This window comes from Ochotona curzoniae, unplaced genomic scaffold (genome assembly GCF_017591425.1).
Source record: "Ochotona curzoniae isolate NIBS_2020 unplaced genomic scaffold, NIBS_Ocur_1.0 contig_2688, whole genome shotgun sequence".
In the NCBI taxonomy this organism is placed as follows: Eukaryota; Metazoa; Chordata; class Mammalia; order Lagomorpha; family Ochotonidae; genus Ochotona; species Ochotona curzoniae.
In genome coordinates, this window is record NW_024465553.1 from 20,219,983 (window position 1) to 20,244,677 (window position 24,695).

General features: G+C 46.9%; 1 protein-coding gene and 1 pseudogene across 6 annotated transcripts in view; one reads left to right on the forward strand and one right to left on the reverse strand.

Annotated features, from left to right (window-relative positions):
* The first annotated feature begins 302 nt into the window (after positions 1-302).
* SLC8A3 (solute carrier family 8 member A3) overlaps positions 303-24,695 on the forward strand; it is a 140,566-nt gene continuing 116,173 nt past the window's right edge. For 3 of the 6 annotated variants that reach the window (XM_040975621.1, XM_040975622.1, XM_040975620.1), the window contains exon 1: positions 19,052-20,891. In XM_040975621.1, the coding sequence (XP_040831555.1) occupies positions 19,108-20,891 (1,784 nt within the window). In that variant the 5' untranslated portion in view covers positions 19,052-19,107. Of the gene's footprint in view, positions 1,022-19,045; positions 20,892-24,695 lie in introns of those variants that run through there. The other 3 variants (XM_040975618.1, XM_040975619.1, XM_040975617.1) reach the window with 2 other exon arrangements.
* Positions 14,859-15,237, reverse strand: LOC121153144 (annotated as a pseudogene).

The window sequence follows — 24,695 nt, forward strand, 5'->3', positions numbered from 1 at the left end:
TCCTGAGGACAAGGGGGGAAAGCCGGGTGCCGCGCGCCCGCCCGCCCGCCCGCTGCCTGGAGCTCCCAAGTCCAGGGAATCCAGGTCAGGACGCGCCGCCGTCTCCGCACGGCCGCCGGCAGGGAGGCGCCCGGCGCCGACGCTGGGGTGGGCGGCGGCGGCGGGGTCCGAATTCTGTGGTGCGGGGCGCGAGGCGTAGCGCGGTGCCAGGCTCCGGCGGCGTCCCCGTGGCCCGGCGGGAAGCGGTGTGAAAGCGGCCCCGCGGCGCGGGGCGCTGCAGACGCGCGGCTCGTGGAGAGGTGCGGCTCTCCCTTCCCAGCTGATAGGGTGACGTTGGCTTTGGAGGCTTGGAGATTGGCTTTTTGATTTGGCTTCTTGCGGCAGCTTAATGGGCAAAGCTCTCGGCTCCCCCAGAAACCAGCCCCTCCGCGCGTCCCCTCAGCGCGCGGCGCGGCCGAGACGTCTCCCGCGGTGACGGCGTGTGAGGCGGAGAGCCCGCGCGCTCCCACCCCGGGAAAGCCCGGGCGACGCGGCCGCGAGCCCCAGCCGGGGTCCCTCGGAGCCGCCAGGGCGCGCCGAGCTGCTCGCCTTCCCGCCCCTCCCGGCGCCAGGAATCCCCTTGCCGCCCGCGGCCGGGACTCCGGGCCTCTCCCGGCGTCGTACGGGAGCCCGGGCGCGGGGTCGGGTTTTCCCGGGTCCTCGGTTCGGCGCGCAGGGCCCCTACCTCAGGCCTCCTCGCCCTGGCCCCAGCCCCGGGGCCGTGCAGACCTCGCGCTCCAGATGCACTGCCCCGCAGCTCCCTGACGGTTGCGAGAGCTCTAGCCCGGCGGGCGGGCTGGTGGCGGCGGCAGCAGCGGACTGACATGCCCCGGACGCGGCTGCGCTCGGCCGGCAGCCCGCGGGGGCGATGAGCCTCTGCGGCCGCTGAGAGCCCGGCGCCGGGGGCACCGCGCACCTTCCTCACCCAGCACCCCCCATCCCCCTCACTTGCCCACTCCGCTCGGGAGGCGGAGAGGAAACGGTGAGTAATGGGGGTGAGCCTTCTGCCCTTCCCCCCGGCTGGTGGCGGAGGAGAGGGACGTAGGGGTTTGGTCGGGGGTGGGATATCCCCAGGAGGGTCCCTGTTTGTGGATAATGCTGTAAGTGAAGTTATTTCTCAAGATGGCCCATGTAAAGTGTCTCCTGTGGGTTTAGTGCCAGAAGAAGGGGAGGGGGGGCACCCTGAAAGTGCACGGTGTGTATGCAGTGTTGGGTTGTGTGTGGGGGGGGGCCCTGGGGGGTTGTCTGGCGGAGCGAGTGTCTGCAGCGGTGGGCAGGAAGCGGCCACCGGGAACGCGTGCCCATTCGGATCGTGAGCTGCGGGCTTAGCAGCGAGCACTCGCTCGCTAGCGGGAGAGGCCGCCTGTTTTGTGGCGCCCCGGACGCCTGTGTGTGCGTGTGCGTGCATGTGTGTGTGTGTGTGTCGCCTGTGCCAGAGCGTGTGGCGCTCCTGGGACTGTGAGTGCCTGCTGGGTTGGGGGGCTAAGAGGGGAGCGCTGGCTACTCGGCGCGCATCCGCCCGCATGCACACACGCACGCACGCGCGCCTCCAGCCTCGGGACTCCGCCGCCGCGGGTAGGGAACCGCAGCCCAGGTGCACCCGCCTACCACGGCCCCTAAGCACGGGAGAGGGGGGGCTTCTCCAGATCCCGGTGGGTCTGGGTAGTCCCGCGCAGAAGCGAAGTCTAGAAGTAATCCTACTCCCATCCGCCCAACACACGGACACACAAGCACCGCCACGGCCCCACACCCCCGCAGAGGGTAGCGTTGCTCCTGCAGCCTGGCTGACCTGCCCCGAGGACCAGAGACACTGGGAGAAATGATGAAAGCGATTCGCTCCGAGGTTTAAAACAGCAACAACACAGTTTTGGTCTTTATTAGTTGCATTTTATTTTTAAACCGTGAAGAAGGGAGGGGATTTCACTACAACAAACGCTTTTAATGCAGTACCATAAATTTACCCGCTTGCTGTCCGCCTCCTCCCCCCCTTCCCTTTTTCTTTCTTTCATGATGATTAAAAGACGAGCCACCCCCCCAACCCCCAGTGCTTATGTCTCTGGGGCAGAAGAACTGAAATTGGGTGCAATTTATCAGAAATGCTGGCCGCAGCTGGGTGCCAGGTGTTGAGCTCTTGGGTGGTCAAGCAACCCCGAAGCGCAGAGGCGCGCGGGGCGGGGCGCTGTGGGTACGTGATGGGTGCACATCCGGCCTTCTGGTGGGGGCACCAAAAGGGAAACCTCTGGGCCTCTGGCGACCTGGTGACTCGCAGCGGCGTGTGATTAATCTTCCACAGCTGTTGTGTCCTGTCTAGGGGAGCTGAGCTCTTGTTTATCTCGGTTTTCAAATATAGCTGCTGCGCCATGCTCTTCCTGAAGTAGGGGATCAGTTCGCTGTGTCTGGGCACTTGGCCTCCCGCCAGCCTTTTCTTTGTTGCGGGCCAGGCTGGCTGGATCCAAGTTTGAGAGCCACGGGCCCCCTGCATGCCTTGCAGTTGTCCAAATGAGGATGATTGACGGTCCACCTGAGCTGGAGGTTTCTAGATGTGGGCTGACTGCCCCGGTCCCTCACTGCCACCTTCCCCTCAAGCAGTCTACTACACAAAAACATGTCTTAGCTTCTGCTTCTAAAAAAAAAAAAAAGATTAATTAAAAAAAAAAAGCTGAAAGAGACCTGATTAAGAGGAAACAGAATCGCAACACTGAACTTGGCTAAGGTTATTCTTCCTTTATCTTGCTGGCCACAGGATGGCCACTGGTCCAGTTTCCTCTAATCTGACATGCTTCCAGGTCCTTCCAGCGCCCCTCACATACTCCTGCTGTTCCCCCTTCAACTGTCAACTGGTGGGCTCTTGCCCAAAAGAAGCTCCGCATATCCTCGCTGCTCAGGCCAAATGCCTTTGAGTTTATATCCCCATAACTTGAACCTTCCATTTTGGGGCAATTTAAAGATGCACATTATGTTTATTTCTATGATTCATTCTGGGCACAAGCCTTGAATGCTAAGCTCCATGAAGACGGGGAAGATGGCATCTCTGAAGCTTAGCCCTGTGCTTGGTCTAGTAATTGCTGGTTGAATGAAAGGAATTGGAAGGGAAAGCTGCATCTTCTCTTCTGTGTTTCTCCTTTTCTCCAGTTTGCACTGCTCTCCATGACCTCCTGTTGAGGGAAGGGAAAATAGCCAGCTGGCCCCTGTGGTCCTCTGTGGGCTTGGACCCTGAAGCCGATGGACTGTGCTCTTGTCCCAGTCCTGCCCTATCCCTTGTAGAGTTTTGAATAGAGCTGTTGAAACTGTTTGCAGACAGTATTTATGCCCCGTGTTTCCAGGTCTCCGTGGGCCAGGCATGCCCACAGTCCAGATTGAGGGAATATTGTTAACGCATTTTTTTTGTTTGTTTTGAAAGCTTATATCTGTTGAAGGGCAGAGAGACAGAGACAAGGCAGAGGCAGATAGAGATGGTCCAACTGCTCGCTCACTCCTCAAATGGCAGTGCTAGCCAGGACTGAGCCAGGTCAAAACCAGAAGCCCACAGTCGAGTCCACATCTCCCGCGTGAATAACAAGAACCACAGTACTTAAATGATACCTGCTGCTTCCCAGGGTGTGCGTTTTGCAGGAAGCTAGAGTTGGGAGCAGAGCTGGGGGTTCAAATCCAGGCACTGTGGCTTGGCATTTAGGTAGCTGCTATGCCCACCACTCCCCCGAGTGTTCATACGTCTTCCCTTCAATTCAAATCATGAAGGTTCAGTGTGAAGAGAGGCCCAATTCTCCCCTACCTCAAGCCTGCAAGCTTTTGCCCATAGGTTCAGATATTTGATGAAATTCAGAAATGCGGTAGACTCAGAAAAGTACCCATTTATTTGTGCTATTAGCCTTGTATTCATGAAAAATTTAGCAGCTACCCACTCTGCCAGGTATGTGTTAAATATAGAGGCAGATAAAATACAGTAGTGTTTTCCTCGTAAACAAACATTCTAGCAGGCAGTGCCAACTGGTGAACAGGCAGTTTCTGTAAAGTGTTTTTTACCCATGGAAGGTAAATGCCGGCTCACATGAAGCCTGTAGAAAGAGCATGTCTGTATGGGCAGGAGGATTTATAAGGGCTGGTCAGTGTAGAAGACTGGTGAAAGTAGAGAGAGGGGAGGAGAAAGTGGATGTGTGAAGAGGTCCCTGTGCAAGGTCTTCCGCTCAGTAAGAGCTCTTTTCCAGTGACTGATGGAAGGGCGATCTTAAAGAACCACAGAGAATTCCTGTAAAGGACTTCTACCCCCACAATAATTTTCACTGGGTAGGACCTCAGAAGACTTACATCTGTGAGGTGGAGGTTAGACGTGCATTTTAGAGTTTTTGGAACCGAGATGTTGGCAGAGGGAGGAGGTGTGTATGTGAATGTGTGAAGGATCCCCTTTCTGTTTTACTTGCAAACCGAAACTGCCCCTCTAGGAAGAAATTATACTAATTTTTTTCAATGAAATTAAAAAACTTTTTTTTGGTTTTTTGAATGAACTTTCTATACCCACCACTGGGCAGAGCATTTTAGGAAAAAGGAAGAAAGGGACAAGAGGGTATGAAACAAGCCGTCTAGCAAGTTCAACTTTCTGCAGTTTGAGATGGAGACTTCTCTTGGAAGGCTAGGGAGATTTCCATCAAGATTTCTATCCATAGCAACCAGATGTATTAGATCCACATGTATATGAATTAAAAAAAAATAGTTTAGGGTGAATAAACGTTAATCCCACAATCTAGAATGTGTGCCTATGCTCTTCAGTCACATCCACTAGGAGAACAGCTCCATCTCTTCTGAGACACAGTTTGGAGTAGATCGGGTAGCATTTGCTGCTCAGTGTTTGGAATGACAAGGAGAGCTTTCTTGGTTGTACTCAGAGATGTTGGGTCATGTGTGATTGGATCCAGGGATGGGATTGGAGTCTGTCATCCTGGCCTAGGCTTCCATGGAGAGGGGATTTCCAAGTCATTTGAAAAAGAGGCCCTCAACGGTTGAACAGTGTGAATGTCATCAACCTTCCAAGTGGTTCTTCATCCTTACCTGTTCTTAACCATAGGGGAGAGCCTCTGGATTGCTTTCCTGGAGACATTCCAGCCCTAAATTGCCCCAGGCTTTTTTTTCTTATCTGAAATCTCTTGCTTCCTGGACACAGAATCGTCTCCCTTCATAAATCCCGTCTTCAAAGGAATATCGCTTGTCCAGTCCCCTGTCCCCATCTTGCCTTCAACAAACTCTTGGAGTTTTTTTGAATTACCTTCAGTCTCTATTTCCTAGTCATTCACTCATTTAGCCTCTTCCCACTTCTGCTTAGCTTACATCCTCCAAGGACTTCTCACTCCCCTAATTATGACTGTTCTTGTTCTTGCTTTCTTTCTCTCCCTGCTTACCAGATAAGCTCCTTAAAATATCCTTTCTTTTGGCTTCTTTAACCCTGCATTCTCAGGCTGCCACCCACTGCAAGAAATCCCTTTTCCACTTTGGCTCCAACATTCTCTCACCTCTCCCAGCTGTGGTGTTCTCCATTATCCGTCAAAGGCTCGCTTAGTGGTTACTGAATGTATGCACAGTCCACGACTCTTGTTAGCCAAGTCCTCTGTCTTGTTTCCAGTCACCTATGCTACAACCCAACAGAATGCCCATCAACTCCGCAAATGGCATTTTTGTTGACCAGACACGCTCTTTGTCTTTAGACTTCTGACTTTATTGATGACACCAGCAAACTTGCAGTCACCCTGGCTCAACCGCATTAAGGTTTTCTTGGATACTGTCCCTTGTTCCCCAAGTTTTGTTGAAGACCAGCTGCTTCTTCACCATTCCTACTACCACTTCCTAAATGCATATTTCCTAACCTCTTGCCTCATCATCATCTTATCTTTGTTTACCACCTGTGAGCCACTCTGTTGCAAGTGCCTTGCATTGATTTTTCCATTTAATCCTAACCATAGCTGATGAAGTAGTTACTACTTCTTCCCAATTTTAACATCCTCCCCCTTCAGTTCATTTTATCCACTGTTACAAGATTTGCCTCCTACGCCACCCGTTGAAACTCAGCACTTTGCTACACAAAACCCTTTGAAAGGCTTCTCATTTTTTCCAGCTCCTGATATTCAGTGCCCTCCTTGGCTTGCCTCCCAGGGCACTTCCAGCCATGTGGTCACCTGTGGAAACCAGCTTTTTCCTCTTACAAGTCTTTGTACCCAGTTTATCCTGAGAATCCCAGCTGTTCTCCAATGTTCCACTCAGATGTTTCTTACAAACGCAGACTTCATTGAGAAAGCATCCTCTTCTTCCTTTAAATTTTGGTAACACAGCATCTGTTTCTCATGAGTTCTTCACTCTGAAGTGCAGGATTTTATTTTGAATGTTTTTGCAAGTGGCTTACTTCCCGTCCTGGACCAAGCGGTTTTTTTTTTTTTTTGTCTCTCACTCTGTTGCACGGTGCCTGAAATTCAGTGAATATACATGAAAAATGAAGAAATGAATGAATATCTCCCTCACTCCTGAGGTGCATGAAACAAGGTCAAGATTGTGGACCTGTACTATTTATTATGAAAGGACCCAGTTGATGGAGTAAAAAAAAAAAAAAAAAAGACCCAAGGATTGGGTGTTGTGGTGCAGCGGATAAGCCCTTAGCTGACATCCCATATTAGAGAACCAGTTCAGGTCCTGACTACGTTTCTGACCTAGCTTCCTGCTAATTTGTCTGGGAGGCAGCAGATGATAGCTCAAGTACTTGAATTCTTACTACCCATATAGGAGATCAGATTGGAGTTCCTGACTCTTAGTTTCAATCTGGCTTGGACCTGGCTGCTGTGAGCATTTGAGGGGTGGAGTGGACTGGGGATAGAAGATTTTGTATTTTTCTGTTTAGCTCTGTTTCTGTTTTGTTCCCCCTCCCCCCGCGTTGCTCTGTCTTTCAAATAAATAAAAGCAGATCAGAGTGTCTGGCATTGTGGCATGGCAGGTAAAGCTGCCATCTACAATACCAGTATCCCAAGCGGGTGCCAGTTTGAATCCCAACTGCTCTAGTCCTGATCCAGCTTCCTGCTAATGGCCTGGGAAAAGCAGCATCGTATCGATGACCCAAGTGCTTGGACCCCTGCCACACACAGGGGAGACTTGGATGAAGCTCCTGGCTCCTGGCCTGACCCAGCCTATATGCAGTTGCAGCCATCCTGGGAGTGAACCATTGGATAGAAGATTTCTTCATCTTTTTTTCTTCTGTCTCTCCATGCCTCTACCTGTAACTCTGATTTTCAAATAAACAAATAAACCATTTTAAAAAAAAGGTAAATGAAGGACAACAGGCAGCATTGTGTAATGGTTACAAGAGGCTGTCTTCAAGTTCTTGGCATTCTGACAATCGTGATTAAGACCCATCTCCGTTCTATGCTTTGAGTTCTTGATCCATCAAAATTTGGATTGGATGTGTTGACTTCTAAGAATGTGTCCCTCTTGACTTGTCAGCTCTATGTTCTTTGTCTCATCCCACAGCATATACAAGGTACTTTAAAAAGTTCATGGAAAATAGAAACTGGGGGTGGGGGAGGCGTTTGGTGTAGTAGTTGTCTGCCCTCTACATTGGAGTTCCTGGGTTTGATTCCTGCCTCTGGGATTTAACTCTGATTTTTCTATTAGTGAACGCCCTAGGAAGCAGCAATGATGACTCAAGTAATTGGGTTCCTGGAACCCACGTGGGGAGCCTGAATTGAGCTCCCAGCTCCCAGTTTCAGCCCAGCCGACTTCTGGCCGTTGCAGGCATTTGGGAGTGAACCAGCGGAATATCTCTCTGTCTGTCTCCCAGATAAATAGTATTCTCCATAAAAGTATAAGTTCAAAAGTATAAGTTTATTTTAATGCAAAACATTTTTCAAAATCTGTGCATAGTTTTTTCCTAATGCACATTGGCATGAACTTTTTGAGGACTATTGTAGATTGCCTCCTGCTAAGAATACTTTCAATGCTGCCAATATATTTTATTTCAGAGGCTTCCAGCTGTAACCTAAAACCCCCTGAAATGTGCTTGCTACTTAGAAGTCAACTGGGCTGGTTAAATCAGCTGGTTTCATGTCTGGCCTCCAAATCACCTCAAGTAGGCCTGAGAGCTGGTCCCTCTCAGTCACCTGCCACTGCAGAACTCAAGGCATTCACCAAATGTCTAGGTGTATTTGTCCCCCAAATACTCCACCTGTGCTGTCTCTGTCCAATGCTTTTGCCGTTCCCCAGAGCTCCCAGGGAAAGGTGTGGTCACAGCCAAGTCAGCAGCTCTGCTTAGGTCTTTCCAGAGGCCCTGCATACTCCTCAGTGAAATGGAAGGAACAGTACCTTTCAAGCCCGTGGAAGGAACGGCAAGGCGATTCATTAGAGAGTGAGGAGAAGCACAGCTGCTGGGAGTTTGGGGAGTCTGCTTTTGGCACCTTCTTGTGAAAGAGGGAGCAGTGCACCCCTGGAGTTGATGGAACCGTGTCTCAAAGAGAGGCTTTTGATGTCTTGGCAGATCCCATTTGTTCTTCATTCAGGGAATCATATGATTTAATTTCATGTTTCAGCATTTGAAAAATTAAGATAAATTAAATGGCAATAAAATAAACTAGGCTCCTGGAGAATGGTCTAAGGAAAATGTACACAGAGGAAGCCGACCACCACTTTCCATTGCTGGCTGGGCAGTGGGGTCGAGGGTGTTAGCCCTTTCTCCATGGGTAACTTCACAAGCTGGGGCCCAGTGGTTACGCCTGGGGCACAGAAAAGGGCAGGACAGTGTGTGCCCCTGGCTATGCTGGGTTGCTCACTCCTCTGACACTACCGCTGATTTCTTTTAGGTCATAGGAACTGTTTTCTGTTAGTCCTTCTTGACTTGCTGTATCCCTTCTAGATTTGTACTACGAGGGAGACCTCTGGCAGCCAAAGGACCAAGGGTTGGTTCTGGCTCTGTTATCGATTGGCAGGGTGAATATTGGGTGTAACAGGATGCCTGTGTTTCACATAGGATGGTTAGGTTCCATACCTTGGTGCCAGGTTCTCACTGAGACACTGATGTTATATTTGGTGATGAGCCAGTTAATGAATGAACGCAGTGACAGTTTAAGCAAGCGAAGTGTGGGATAAAGAAAATGAGAAGTGATTTGTCAGAGAGTTCTGTTGGGGTCAGGTCACCTCTACGTAAGATGGACAGGGAAGCCTGTCTGAGAAGTGGCATTTGAGAAATGGAAACGTAGCCTCCCTGGATATTTAGGGTGAGGCTGTTTCAAGCAGAGTAAATGCCAAGTCCTAAGGCAGGCACATGCTTGGCATGTTCTAGAAATTCAGAGGACTGTATGTTAGGTAGAATGGACTGTGGACAGGGAAAAACGAAGTGAGAGGAGATAAGGCCATTATGTTAGGTTTTAAAAGAGGAATCAGTAGGGGGTTAGAGGTGTGTGTGAAGAGAGGAAACACAAAGAATAGTGTGAAATATCTGCTGTATATTTTGCAAAGATGCTTCTGGCTGGTTTTTTTGGAGAATAAACTATAAGAAATGGGTCAAGCTTGACAGACATTGCAGTGGTCCAGGCAAGAGAGATAATCTTAAGTCTTCCGTAGTTAGAACATGGTGTGACACATACTTGGCACTCAATTAGCCCGAGATCATGTCCAGGCAGAATCTTTAGAACTTGCAGTTGTGATTAGCACAGACTAAGTGTTTAACAAATACTTCCTTTTGTGGATCAATGGATAGATTCCGGCTTTCCTATAGGCACCCTGGACTTGGAGATAATTTCAGTTTTTGGTGTCTTTGAAAAATCTTGTTTTTCTAAGTAGAAGTGTTTTATAGAATCGGCAGGTTCTGTGGGTTCATTTTCCTCTGTGTGAAATGACATTGTTTTTTGAAGGAGATATGAGACGTTCACCTTCACTACTTTGGTGATGCAGGCAGTGATCACAGTTCTCCAACCCATGTTTTCATTTTGATATTGATTTTTTAAAAAAGATTTACTTATTTTATTGGAAAGGCAGATGTAGCAAGAGGATGAGAGACAGAGAGGAAGATCTTCCGTCCGATGATTCACTCCCCAAGTGGCCGCAACGGCCGGTGCCGATCTGAAGCCAGGAGCCAGGATCTTCTTTCCAGGTCTCCCATGCAAGTGCAGGGTTCCAAGGTTTTTGAGCCATCCTCAACTGCCTTCCCAGGCCACAAGCAAGGAGCTGAATGGGAAGTGGAGCCGCTGGGATTAGAACCGGTGCCCATATGGGATCCTGGCACGTTCAAGGCAAGGACCTTAACCATTACGCTATCACGCTGGGCCCTTGATATTGATGTTAGGCACTCATCTATATGATCCTTCAGGGTGGGGAGCAGACCTGCTCCATCAGTGCATCCCCAGAGCTTCTCCCAGCCTTGGCTGTTGAGTCTACATTTGGCTGTTACCAAAAATAGACTGAGGAACACTCTGTCCCCTTAGAATTTCAATGACTTTCTCCTGCTCTGCATCTGCAAAGCCCATTCACTGGTCTCAATAGTCCCACCCTTGGAAGAAGTTCTGAAGCGAAGCAGAGAAGTCAGTTGGATGATTTCATATTGATTGTTTTAGCTTTGTTTCATTGGGCTGAATTGAGAGGAACTTCCCAAGACTGGTGGGTGAAGAAGGTATAAGAGGTGGTTTGGTCCTTGCTGTGTGCCATTGCTCTAAATTCCATACCTTTCTCTGCAGCCCTGTTTACTTTATTCACCCAGGTACCATAAGATTCAGACCTGGACTAATCTTTCTCTGCTTTTGTTCACTGTCATTACTCTAGGTTGCTTATTCAAAGGACACACATTGATTTTGGCCCTCCTATGACTAGAAAACACTTAGTGGTTCCTTATGGCCTCCAAGATAACACCCAGGTTCCCCTTTGCCAGTGATTCATCACCTGTGTGCAGCTGCTGTCAGGTGCCATGTACTTCAGCCACACTGCTCACTCATCTACTTATTCATGCTTCCATGACCTCTAGCACAGACATTCTCCTTATTGCCTTTTGCTTGAGGTGTACTGGCTTCTCCTCAGTTTGCTCATGTTCATTCCTCAAATTTAAAATCATATGTTGCCTGGCCCATTGAGTTAGTTCCGATGAACCCAGTCAGTGTTAGCTTTCCCTTTCTTGTGCATTCTTGGCACATTGCACATGCTTCAAAATCCAATGCTTGTTTTGTTGTAATTATTTGGTTTTCTGCCTCTCTTCTCCATTGAAATGTGTGCTTCCCAAGGGGGATTATCTTTTGTTCATATTACTCAAATTTTACAAAAAAAAAAATCTTACTCACAGCATCTCTGACAGATGGCTCTCCAGTTTCCATTTGAACATGGCCAAGTGTGGAAGAAGTCACTGGATATTATCCCTGCTATGTTTGTACCCTTATTCAGGATATCCATTCATTCATAAGTGAATACTTAGCATCTGCTATATACACAGCACTAATTTAGGCCTAGAGGGTGCAAAAATGTGGTATAAAAATTCCTACTCTCTTGGAACTTACGTTGTAATTTTTTTTAAACATGCGGGGAAAAGCTGGACTTGGAAGAAATTATACTAACCTCATCATAACTCACTGGAAGTCAATCTGTGACACATTGGCAGAGTTTCATACAAATGCGTGCATGAAGGAATGAATGAATGAGTGGGTGAGTGAGTGGGTGCATAAACAAAGAGACTGAAAAAGTGTGAAGCTGATTTATGTTATCATCCCTGAAAGAAAAAAAATACGAACGTGTCTTGCTGAAAATGGACGAGTAACATCCTTTTCCTGCAACAATAAGGGAATGCTTTTATATTTGCTTAAAGTGTAAACCAAGCAGATAGCAAATGGAAGAAGAGATTAAAGGAACTTCTGCTTATATGGGTGGGGGGCATCAGTGCTGTTACCTAGTCCAGGAAGGTAGGATGTTTCTGACCAATGGATGATAGGGCCTCGTAATGCCCTGTTCCTACTTCCAATGGGTTGAGTTCCTGAGACGTAGATGTCATCATTAGGCTGCTCTCCTCCCTCTCAGAATGATCAACCTTGGCCCTATCTCAAAATCAACTGAAGAGTTTTTTAAAAAAAACATTAACAGCTAGTTTCCTCTCACAGACTGCAGAATGTCAATCTAGAGCTGAACCTAGATGCCCAAGGTGGTTATGACTTGCAGCCATTTCCAGAATCCACTTGGTTTGATCACTGACTCCAATTAGGCCACGCCTTAAGTGCAGATGTGGAGCAGTGGGAGAAGCAGAAGTTAATGCAGCTCAGCAAAGCCTGCTCCTTTCCCAGTGCCTGGCCCCTTCTTGAGTGTTTGTGACTCCTCAGATCTGTGAAGGGCTTGCTGGGGCCAAGTCCTTCACTTCCCCAAGTCAGAGGAACGCTTTAGGAATCATTGAAGTTTAGAAGCAGAGAGGTTATGAGGTCAAGCCCAACCTCTTACTTAGTCTTCTCAATAGAGTTTCACTGAATATGATCATTCATTGATTGTTACAAGACACCAAACCTGGGCTACATGGAACTTCCAGAAGAGTGTAGAAGATGGACGTGTCAACAGATTAAGTCCAGTTTGGTGTAACCATTGCTTCAGTGGTGGTCAGCATGTTGGCAAAACCCAAGGAGTAAAGTATTTACTTTGCTCAAGTATTTGGGTCCAACCACATATATGGGAGCCCTGGACCTGAGCCATTACAGACATATTGAAGTTGCGAGAGTGAACCAAAAGGATCTCTTTCTCTCAAAAAAAAAAAAAAAGTCCTAGTGTGGTGCCAGCCACAGACTGAGCAGTGGTTGATAAACAGATGTGATTCTTGTTGTTGTTATATATTTTTAAATCCCTGATGCATAACACATGAGGTGACTGAGCATTCCTGGTGCCCTGGCCTAATGGTCTTTTTTCCTCTAATGTGGTGGTGCCTGGAAGATGTCAGCAGGAGGCTGTCCCTGATGCTTTCACATGGCTCCATGTCATTAAATGTCTAAGGGGCCTCAGGGAAGGTAACATAAAACAGTTTCATGAGATTAGAGCATCAAGAACCGTATGCGAGGAGTTTCACCTTGCATTCTACTGCATGATTCTCTTTAGTATGCCCTGTTGTGTTGCAGCCACTGCCAGGACATACTTGTAATCAGTTATTACTGCAATTACTGGGTTGTCTCTGATCGTCATCTGAAGATAAACCTGTAGGGATGGGATGAGGTGCAGCTTGTTCATGGCTGACCCTCACTTGTTAGCGAGCACAGCATTTGGCCCAAACAGGGCAAAGAGCAGTCATTTAAGAGATGGATTTGATCCAAGGGCTTTAGCAAAGCCAGAATGTAGGCTCTCCTTGACTTTTTCCTGGTGCCATCTTTCTACCACTCTTCCTCCCTTAACTCACTCTCTTATGCCCTCTGGACTCTTAGAACCCACAATCTATGTGGTCCTGGCTCTCCACAGCTCTGGGCTACCCCTGCTTCAATGTGTGGTTCACTACAATCAAATCACCCACTCTTCAACGTCTCATAGAGGTGTGGCTGGGAGGAAAGTTTTGCTTTCGGCTTTTGATGGGAGGACGGCAGCAGGGTCTTCCACTGCCCCATGATGCTTTGGTGTGTCTAGAGCCTTCAAACTTAAGGGGAGACCTCATCTAGAAAGGCTCACCCTGCCCCTCTGGGGACCACTGCTTAGAAGGATCTCTAAGTTGAGGGTACTAAACAAGTGCAGCAGTCACCACCATGTGTTCTGGGCGGGGCGGGGGGGACTAATAGAGATGAAGTGCTTGCACATCACCTGTGATTGTGGGCAAAGTACTCAATCTCTATGAGCCATTGGCATGGGACAGGTGTTTGGTACAGTGGTTAAGATGTCCCTTGGGTTGCCCCACATCCTGTGTTAGGGTGTGTAAGCTTCAACTTCCAGCTGGAGTCTGGATTTTACCTTTCTGTTAATGCATGCACCTTTAAAAGCAGCAAGGAATGGATCACGTAGTTGAGTTTCTGTCACTCACGTGAGCAATTTCTCTCTCTCTCTCTGTGTCCCCTTTCTCCTCTCTTAAATAAATGAAATGACAAATGAATAATTTAGACATAAGTGTGGTGGTAGTAGTTGCTCCCTGAACATGAAGACTCATAAGAATGACAGTGCAGGAAAGGCATTCTGCGTCATCCTGTTTCTTCTTTGGGTCCAGGTTCCCATTGGGATCATGAAAGGTCACAGTGTTCCTTCTCTTGAGAAGGCAGGGAGTTTGGCTGCTATGATTCTTGAAGAGTGTGGCCTTGCAAATGTGATATCTGTGCTGACTTTCCCCTCCTGTATGCAGAGCAAGTGCAGGAGTGAGTGGGCTTGAACTTGGCTGACTCTCCAGAGTGAGGGCAACTTGGCTGCACACACGAGGATGTTGATGGAAATCAGCCAGGATGCTGGGGTAGGGACCTAGATTCAGAAGCAGAGCAGGACGGTGCCACTCAGGCTGCTGACAGCCCTGGAGAAGTGTTCCTATTGGAGAAAGCGGAGGGTGTAGGAAGAAGGGGTTTTGCTCAGTCTGGCCTCGTGGCACTGTTTTATTAATGATCTGGAAGAGAAGAGGAACAGTGACTTTAATTAATTTGCCAGTGATATTAAGAGATGTCAGGAGCTACTGCTGAGGACACAGACACCTTGCAGATGGTCCCAGGGAGGGACGGGGGCATGCAAAGAAATAATGCTGGAAAGAGAGGAGAGCCCCCCCTTTTTTATTTAATAAGGCTTTATTTTGTCAATTCATTGGACCTGTAAAAAAAAATTAAAAGCAGAATGAGAAGTTTTGTGAAGAGTATCTATGTACTTCCTCCACCATGAATTCTTGGATTCTCACCGCTTCATGCATCTTCACCAGCAGCTGGCGCATCTCCACCTTTGGTATTTCTGGTGTAAATTACTTTGACCTCTGTGCTTTGAAACCAGTTTGATAAGCCCTTTACTCAGGAGTTCCTGCAAGGCTGCCCTGGCCAGGGACCCATGGATCTTGAATCTCTCTGAGAACACAGCTGGCATGATGAGCTTGTAGTTGGGGACTTTGTTGCAGAGCTTGTCGTACGTGGCTTTGCCAAACAGAACCAGGTTGTTGAGCTTGTCCCGAATTTTTCCTTTGAATCACTTCTTCTTTCTGGCCTTGTTCCTCAGTTTGTTCATGGCGTCCCTATCTTTTTTGGCTGATTTCCTGACAGCTTTCTTCTTTCTATTGTCCTTGGGTGGCATGGCGAGGTGCAGAGAGCAGTGGTCAGTTGGGCTGAGAGGAAGTTGGTGTGGAAGTGGAGGATGAGCTGCAGATCCTCCCCCAGGCACCCCCTCTTTTCCTGGATCTGTTCCATTTGCAAGTGATTTCTACCTGATCTTCCTGCTCCATTCCTGTCTCCCTTACAGCCATCCTAAACCCTTTAGTGAAATTGATTTTTCTGAAATACAAAATCAGACCATGTCAGTCTCCTGCTTAAAATCCCATCACAGGCTTCTCACTGCCCTTAGGATAAAATCCTATCCTCTCCACCTGGCCTAAAAGACCAGCTACAAACAAAAGAGCCTTCTCCACAGTCAGCCTCATCCTCTGAGCCTCCTGCCTCACCCAGCATTCCTCATCATCCTGTGAGCACAGTTGGCTTTCCTGTGTCTCTGTGTGTTTGCTTGGCTTGGGCTAGTCTCTTTGACTTGAATGCCCTTCCCACTTCTTTTTTCTTCTTTGACTAATGCTCACTCATGCTTGAAGACTCATTTCAGGGTTCGTCTCCCTCTGAATGCCTCCCTCAGTCTCCAGGCTGGCTCAGTGCCTGCTCGCTGCTCCCCCATCATTCTGTTCTTACCTCCACTTTTTACAGGAAGGATGTCTGTCTGTGTGTCTCCCTTGTCCTTCTCCCCAATTCCTTTGAGAACAAACCCCACGTCTGATTTCCATTGCACCCACTGCTATCTGTTTCCAGGCTGAGCAAATCATAGGCTTTTTGTGTGTTTGTCAAACTCAGTTGAGAGAGAATTCAGGTGGGAGACCACAGCATGCAGCCAGGACTTCCCCAGTAAGCTCGGGGACTGGGACGCTCTGTCAGTGTTAGACTCTTCTATGAGGGGAGGGTTGCATGGTTCCTGAGTCCACATTGCACAGGAGGCTGAATGTGGACTACAGGGTTTCTACAACAAAGTGAAACATCTTTGTAAAATGGAGTGATTATGACCATAGATTTTATGCCATCAGCATGTTACTTTTCCTTGCTTCATACTTTAAGAAGTGACTTTACTAAAACTCAAGTTTCCCAAAACATAAAATAGGGATAAAAACATTAGTGATATGTTAGGGTTGTTATGCATGCAATCAATGCAAATGTTGCTTATTATCATTAGCATATCTATTATTATTATTTGAGATGGTCCATGGGGGTCTCAAATTGAGCCATGGATCTGCGTATGCCTAAGATAATGTGGGTTTCTAAGACCACCAAGAGGTTGGTATCTCTCTTGGTATCTGAGCCTAGAGTAGCAGCACCAAAAAATGATCACTGACTTTGTCATGGAAGTGGCCGTCTCTCGTCTCTCCCTCTCTCAGCCAGAAACTATTTTCCGGAAGGAATGGAAAGAGCAACGGGAAATTCACAGGAAATTTTTCATCTAAAGTTCCAAAACTTGTATTTAGGCATTCACTAACCTCCTTACCTTCTTGCCTTGTTTTTTTTTTTTTTTCCTTTGTTTTCCCAGAGAAAATAATCTTTCTAACTGACTTTTGATTCTAATCATGTGATAGCATATTCACTCCTAGAAACCTTGTCTACTAGGCCAAGGGAAAATGAAAACCCTGAGCCACTTGAATTCTCCTGGAGGCAGTGAACCCATTAATCAGGATAACATCCCATTTCCTCTTTGTTTTCTCTCTGTGGCACTTATAAAACCCTGAATTTACACATTTGTGAAGTTAGTTAATGCATCACTCATGCATTATTCTGTGAACTACAGCAAAGACTGTGTCTCCTCTGTTTATCATGGTACCCTAAGTAGTGAGTAGGGGCACAGTAAATGGGGATTTTGGGGATGGATGAATGTAATCACCAAGCAAGCTTCCTCAGGCATCAGTCTTCTTTTTTTTAAAAAAATTTATTATCAAAATTACAGTCATTTGTTTTGAAAATACATAGCAATCTTGTGAACAAATTCTGACTAGAGTTTAGGGACAGTGTTAGACTTCTTGACATCCTCTAAGATTGTAATTAAAGATTGCGCGTTCCTTTGGGATCCTGTATGCTAGGTTGTATACTCTAGCCAGGAAGCCTTTCCTGCTAACTGACTCTGTAGATTATCTTGGTTTCCCAGAATGGCAAACAAAAGCTGAGGCTTACATTTCCTGTTAGTCCAGGTACTCATGAGGATGACTGTGGAAGAGCTGGGTGATTCAAGATACTCAGCATCCATTTTATGGTTGGCAAAGCTCTCCTACTATGATAAACACAAAGATCCTCATTCGCATGTTGGATACCCACCCTGGAGAAATGCAGGGAAGAATCTTAGTTCCTGGCCTTGATTTTGGAAACACCCTGACATTGTGGATTTGACCATTAAGGGTGGGAAGAAATAATGGATGAGGATGATAACCTATGCAATGGTTTGGAGGTGGATAACAACTTGATGCAATCCAAGAGAAGAAATGAAGGTCATTGTTATTCAAATGTAGTAAGCTGGGTGGAGGAAGAGAAGGAGGAGAGCACAGTGGAGGGGAAAGAGGAGAAAGGAGTTCATGCAATGCATGCTCTTCCTAGCAAGAGCAAGGGTTTCAAGTAAGGGATAGTATACCTCAGTTTGTTTTTGGATATTACCATGTCTGTAGAGGCCAAATAGAATTGAGAACTAGCCATTCTTGGATTTTAGTGAGTTCAAAGAGAGGGCTATGGGGGGCAGATTCAGTAGGTGAGGAGTGGGGCTGAAGAGGGAAGAAGAGGCAACAGACTGGTGCTGGGCTGGATGATGGACGGGAGGGAAGGACAGGTTTGCAGATTGACACAATGGTGTGGATGGGATGGGAACAGTGGAGAAGCAGAGCAGATATGAACGACAGGACTTAGAATCTGTAAATTTGCTGTATAAATGCAAAACACCATTCCTTTGTTACCAGAAGTACCTGTGTGTTTGTAGCTGGAGAAAAATGGGCAGATTCCTAGTGTGTGGTTGTTTTCATTCTTGTTCTATCTCAATCAGGCAATAATGGAAACATAAGTCTATTGTTTAAATTGTATTTTTATTTTAAAATTTTAAATTAAAAGGCAGAGTGATACATATCATTATATATATAGAGAGAGAGACAGACAGACAGACAGAGACAGGGTATGTCTTCTATCCATTAGTTCATTTCCTAAGTGACTGTATTAGAGGCCACGCCTAACCTAGGAGCTTAGAGCTCCATCTGGGTCTCCCTCATGGGTGGCAAGAACTCAACTACTTGGGCCATCTTCCACTGCTTTCCCAGGCACATTAACAGGGAGCTGGATCGCAGCAAGTAGCTAGAACTCTGAGATGGAATTCCATTGTTGCAAGCACCAGCTTAACCCACTGTAGTACAACACTGGTCCTTCTATTTGTGTTTTGTTACACTCTCTTTGTACTCAACTTTTAGTGGAGTGAGATCAGCACATGAGGCTGTTTTTCAAAAATTTTTACAAAATTCTGGGACTTGACAAGGAAAGCTGAGAACCCTGGAAACAGCTTCAGTGGGGATGAAGACGCAGGTCGTCTGTGGCCTGTATTCAGTTGATTCTTGACACTCACAGTTTGCAGTGGGTTGGAAGGTGACACGAGAAAGCTACCGCTTGTGTTTCTGTTGCCAGTATTCTCAGCTGTTTTAAGCCATTCTTTAACTGAGTCTCCTCACTAGATGATTTTGAGGATGGAGCAGCTCTCATCCATTATCATCTGTTTTTCCAAGTAAGATAACCTCATGTCACTCAAGGTGAAGCATCACACTGTGTTGGTGGAAACCTGCTAACCCTCTACTGACCCATTTTCTCATGCTTTTTCCTGCCTCTCTGTTCTTTTCTAGGTCTCTGGCCTGTCAGGAGGACCCTTGGTGCTGCGGTGGAAGCCAGCGGCTAAGTCTTGTGTATGGCGTGGTTAAGGTTGCAGCCTCTCACCTCTGCCTTCCTCCATTTTGGGCTGGTTACTTTTGTGCTCTTCCTGAATGGTCTTCGGGCAGAGGCTCGTGGTTCAGGAGATGTGCCCAGCACGGGGCAGAACAATGAATCCTGTTCAGGGTCATCGGACTGTAAAGAGGGTGTCATCTTACCCATCTGGTATCCGGAGAATCCTTCCCTTGGGGACAAGATTGCCAGGGTCATTGTGTATTTTGTGGCCCTGATATACATGTTTCTAGGGGTGTCTATCATTGCTGACCGCTTCATGGCCTCTATTGAAGTCATCACCTCTCAAGAGAGAGAGGTGACTATCAAGAAGCCCAATGGAGAGACCAGCACAACCACGATTCGGGTCTGGAATGAGACTGTCTCCAATCTGACTCTTATGGCCCTGGGTTCCTCTGCTCCTGAGATACTCCTCTCTTTAATTGAGGTGTGTGGTCATGGATTCATTGCTGGGGATCTGGGACCGTCCACCATTGTAGGCAGTGCAGCCTTCAACATGTTCATTATCATTGGCATCTGTGTCTATGTGATCCCCGATGGAGAGACACGTAAGATCAAGCACCTACGAGTCTTCTTTGTCACTGCTGCTTGGAGTATCTTTGCCTACATCTGGCTCTATATGATCCTGGCGGTCTTCTCTCCTGGCGTGGTCCAGGTCTGGGAAGGTCTCCTCACTCTCTTCTTCTTTCCAGTGTGTGTCCTTCTGGCCTGGGTGGCAGATAAACGACTGCTGTTCTACAAATACATGCATAAAAGGTACCGCACGGATAAACACCGGGGAATTATCATAGAGACAGAGGGTGACCACCCCAAGGGTATTGAGATGGATGGGAAAATGATGAATTCCCACTTCCTGGATGGGAATCTGGTACCCCTGGAAGGGAAGGAAGTGGATGAATCTCGCAGAGAGATGATCCGGATTCTCAAGGATCTGAAGCAAAAGCATCCGGAGAAGGATTTAGATCAGTTGGTGGAGATGGCCAATTACTATGCTCTTTCCCACCAACAGAAGAGCCGCGCCTTCTACCGGATCCAGGCCACCCGCATGATGACTGGTGCAGGCAACATCCTGAAGAAACATGTGGCAGAGCAAGCCAAAAAGGCATCCAGCATCACTGAGGTGCACACTGAGGAGCCTGAGGACTTTATCTGCAAGGTCTTCTTTGATCCATGTTCTTACCAGTGCCTGGAGAACTGTGGGGCTGTGCTCCTGACGGTGGTGAGGAAAGGGGGAGACATGTCCAAGACCATGTACGTGGACTACAAAACTGAGGACGGTTCTGCCAATGCCGGAGCTGACTATGAGTTTACAGAGGGCACTGTGGTTCTGAAGCCAGGAGAGACACAGAAGGAGTTCTCTGTGGGCATCATCGATGATGACATTTTTGAGGAAGATGAACACTTTTTTGTACGGTTGAGCAATGTCCGCCTTGAGGAGGAGCAGCTGGAGGAGGGGATGCCTCCCGTCATGCTCAACAATCTTCCCTTGCCTCAAGCTGTCCTTGCATCCCCCTGTGTGGCCACGGTGACTATCTTGGATGATGACCATGCAGGCATCTTCACATTCGAGTGTGATACTGTTCATGTCAGTGAGAGCATTGGTGTTATGGAGGTCAAGGTTCTGCGGACATCAGGTGCCCGGGGCACAGTCATCGTTCCCTTTAGGACAGTAGAAGGGACAGCCAAGGGTGGTGGTGAGGACTTCGAAGACACTTATGGGGAGCTGGAATTCAAGAATGATGAAACCATGTAAGTAGTCTTTTGGTGTTCTCCTCCTCCCGCATTCCACTTCCTGTGTTCTCTTTCTGTTTCCACTGCGCTCCTTGAAAACTCTTGCTTATGTTGTGCTAATGTCAACCTTTGATTCCTATCACAGGTATGCAGGATAAGCAGACACTGCCAGCCAGATTCTGCTTCCAAATCCTCTTTCGGGTTTCACTCTTTAAATTGTGACTGGCCAAAGAATCTGGTGATGGGTCCTCTGGGTATAGGGCATCTCGACATCTCCTGAAAGTCCAAATGATGCTTGGGTGGCATTTGAGTTGACAGCAGTTTTGTGATAGATTTTGAAGGATTCCGTGGCTACACAGGAGCTAGGCAGCTGCTTAGGCCTCTCTTTCCTGCCTTGCTTTGAAGCCAATCTTTTCTGTTCCGTGAGAGGAGAGCTCACTCAGGACATCCCTGAGAAAGCAAATGGCATTGGCTTTGCCCCTGGTGTTGGGTTATAATTGGATAAAAGATAAAAGGCACCTCGCCTTTAATCTGGAACTTGTGTGATTATTTATCTTTCAATGCTCATATAGTGTTTGACAATGCAAGGTTGCCCAGCTGAGGTGAGCAGAATAACCCGTATGGCTTGGGTACTGGTGGAGATGTGTTGCAGAAGTTGAGTTCCCAGGACGGTGGCCACCTGCCTGTAGTCTAGGTTCTAAACTCTGAAATCTGGCTAAGCAGGGAAAGAAAAGCCTTTACCAATTGTTGGACAATATATCTACCTGTGTGGCCATCTTTTCACCGTCCAGGAATGTCCTGAAGTACTTCCCAGGTTACTGATGCAGATACTCCTTCAGAAACTCCAAGTGTTGGGCTTCTGTTGCCTTGGTTACCCTAAGGGCCCTCCCCATCAAATCTTCTTGCACATTGGATATTCTGTTCTTTTACTAGGTAGAGGGCTTTGAAAAAGAAAACTAGATGGTTTCCCTCTAGGATTTGCAGCTTACAAGATGCCAGGCTGTCTAGAGTGGCCGAGCAGGATGGAAATGAGAAAGGGCAACCTCCCTCTGAGTTCCTGTTTGCTCCCACAAGCAATAGGCAGACGTAGGAGATGTTGTGAGGAATATGATGTTGAACTATCTTAAGAACCAGACATGAACCCCTGCAACTTCTAGAAGAGAGAAGGAAGGTCCCCCAAGAAAAGGTAGATCATTGGACTAGAGCAAGAAGTGTCATAGAGAAACTTGTTCAAAAAGGGTGGGGTTCCACTGAGCACAGGGCTGAGGGACCCAGGAGATTCTGCTCCTGCCCAAGCTCAAATTTCTTGCAAAGGATGTGACTTTGGGTAAGTCATTTAGTGGCTGTGAATCTCACTGTCTCGTGTGCACAGTGGGAATACCAAACACTGTTCGGACAAGAGGCAGGGTCAGATGTGTTTGGAGTTCCTTTCCATTCGAGGATTGTCTGCCCCAGACACACATGTACTCAGTGTAGGTCATATTTGTGTTAAGCCAAAAATGAAACAGAGGATATTGTCTCCTGAAGGAAAATAGCCGTTGACAAATTGATTTATTAGGGCTCTGTATAGTCATTTTGCTGGGAAGGATAATCATTTGTTAGCGTAAGTAAAAACCTGTGTCTCTTCCAGAGAATACTGTCCATTTATATATGCTCTGGGGAGAGAGCGTATACATACAAATGAAGGACAGGCCCTTGGCTGGAAGACAAAATTTCACACGTAATTGTGGCAATGTCAGTGGGCAATATATGACACCAGGGCCACACAATTTGCTATAATCCCACAGGCTCAGGACTTCGCTCGTGGAGTACCCTCCCTACCATTGCCATGTAAGGTGGTTTTTGAGAGAGCAGAGAATGGGTTCCGGTTTCCCTATTCCTTTAATAATAATTTTTATGCTTGTGATCTCTGATATGACTAAGCCTTTCTCACATTCACTTGGATTTCAGTTTGTGCTGTATCTTGGTATAAATGAATAATGAGTGTTCATTCACTCTACATGCATATCAATATCCAGAAGTTTAAGATGCTAATCCACATAGTCTGAGCTTGGGTGAACAACTCTGTGTTCACATCTGCTCCTTTGCATTGTTTTTAGATTGTAGTACTGTTTTAACCTTTGAGACTGATTTGTTGTAGAGGGATGAATCCAGAACCCGTTACTCTGTCCTCACTCTGCAGCTCTGACCTTAATACTTTAAAATTGTAATTTTCCAACTTGAAGCAGTGTTATGTAAGCAGAAAAACCATGGGTTCTAAGTACTCGAGATGAGAATTCTGACACTATTGAGGAAGTGGGGAGACATGTCCAAGACCATGTATATAGGAATCTTAGCAACCCAGGAGAGCTATAATGATGATTCAGTTGTGTGCAGCATATCTGATGGATGTTATATGTTGGACAAAGTGCTTAACAATAATATTGATGAATTAACAATACTCTTCAGAATGTACTGATGAAATGGTCAGTTTACTTAGATCTCTGTGGAAACTAATTAATGAGCATGCTGGTTTTTGGTTACCACAGATAGTCCTAACTTAAACTTATAACATATTAGAGCCAGGAGGGACCTTAAAGTGTCTTCTGGAGTCTTGCTTCCTAAATTTTAACTTGCTTATCAATCACCTAGGGTTCTTGCCAAAATGCAGAAGGTCTCAGCTGAGGGTTGAGTTTCTGTATTTGCAATAAGCTTCTGATGCTGCCAGTCCCAACTTGGAGTGGAAAGGCTTTAAAGCTCTTGACCAAATAATGAGATGCAGAGAAGATGGCTTTTCAAGTGACTAGCTAATTTAATCATGGATGTTTGTTTTCCAGTTCCAACTTTCAACCCCAGCCTAGCAAAAACCCAGATCTTACCCTGAGGCCCTGCTAATTGCAATATCAATCTGGAAACTGAAATTGAACCCTCAAGGTAGTTGGACAGATGCTATATAATGGAGCAATTCCATTTTCTAGTCCCCACCCCTTTGGGTGGCTCTATTTGCCTACCAAGCCTGGTAGTGTCCTAATAATTTGTTCTCACATACCCTTCTAAATATAATCAAATTATGTAGTCAGGCTGGAGCTCTGGTAATAATATTGGATCCGTGAAATCACCTGTTTGGCTTTATGCTTTACTTCTTCAACGCTGCCCTTGGTAGCACAACGGGATAGGTGGGCATTGAGTGTTAAAGTCTGACAGGCAGATGTGAATTCATCATTTACCAGCTGAGTAACTTTGAATGAAGTCACTGCACATTTCCAAGTCCTAGTGTTTTTCTTTTTTTTTGAAATGATAAAAATAACAGTGTCTGTGATGCAAGGGAGTGGTAAAATGTAAAACATGCATAAAAAATGCACCTTTAGGACAGACAACCTTCTCATAGAAGGTAAACAAGTCAGTTAACAAACATTTTAAAAATATTTCCTTTGCATTAGATACATTGCTAGACACAGGGAATAAATACCTGAGTGAGGCAAGACAACATTTCAGCATTCAAGGATCTTACCCTCAGGGGAAAGGATGAAGGTAACCAGAGAAATCAAAGTAATATGGCTGAGACAGATCAGTGAGAGAGAAAGGAGAGCTCCCTGCCTTGTGGGACACTCTGAAGTCACCTTCATGAGAGCAGTAGGGGGTCGCTACCTTACAGTCATGCCACCAGAAACCCTTGACATTTGACAAGGCTGCTGTTGACGTCTTCAAGACCTAGAAGAACACTTGCCTTTGGGACCTTCACTACAGTACATTGTGGGACTTATGGCCCTTAAGACTTAGCACACAATAGCACAACCTCACAGACTATGGCTTCTGTCTGCATGCTAATATCACTCATTAGAC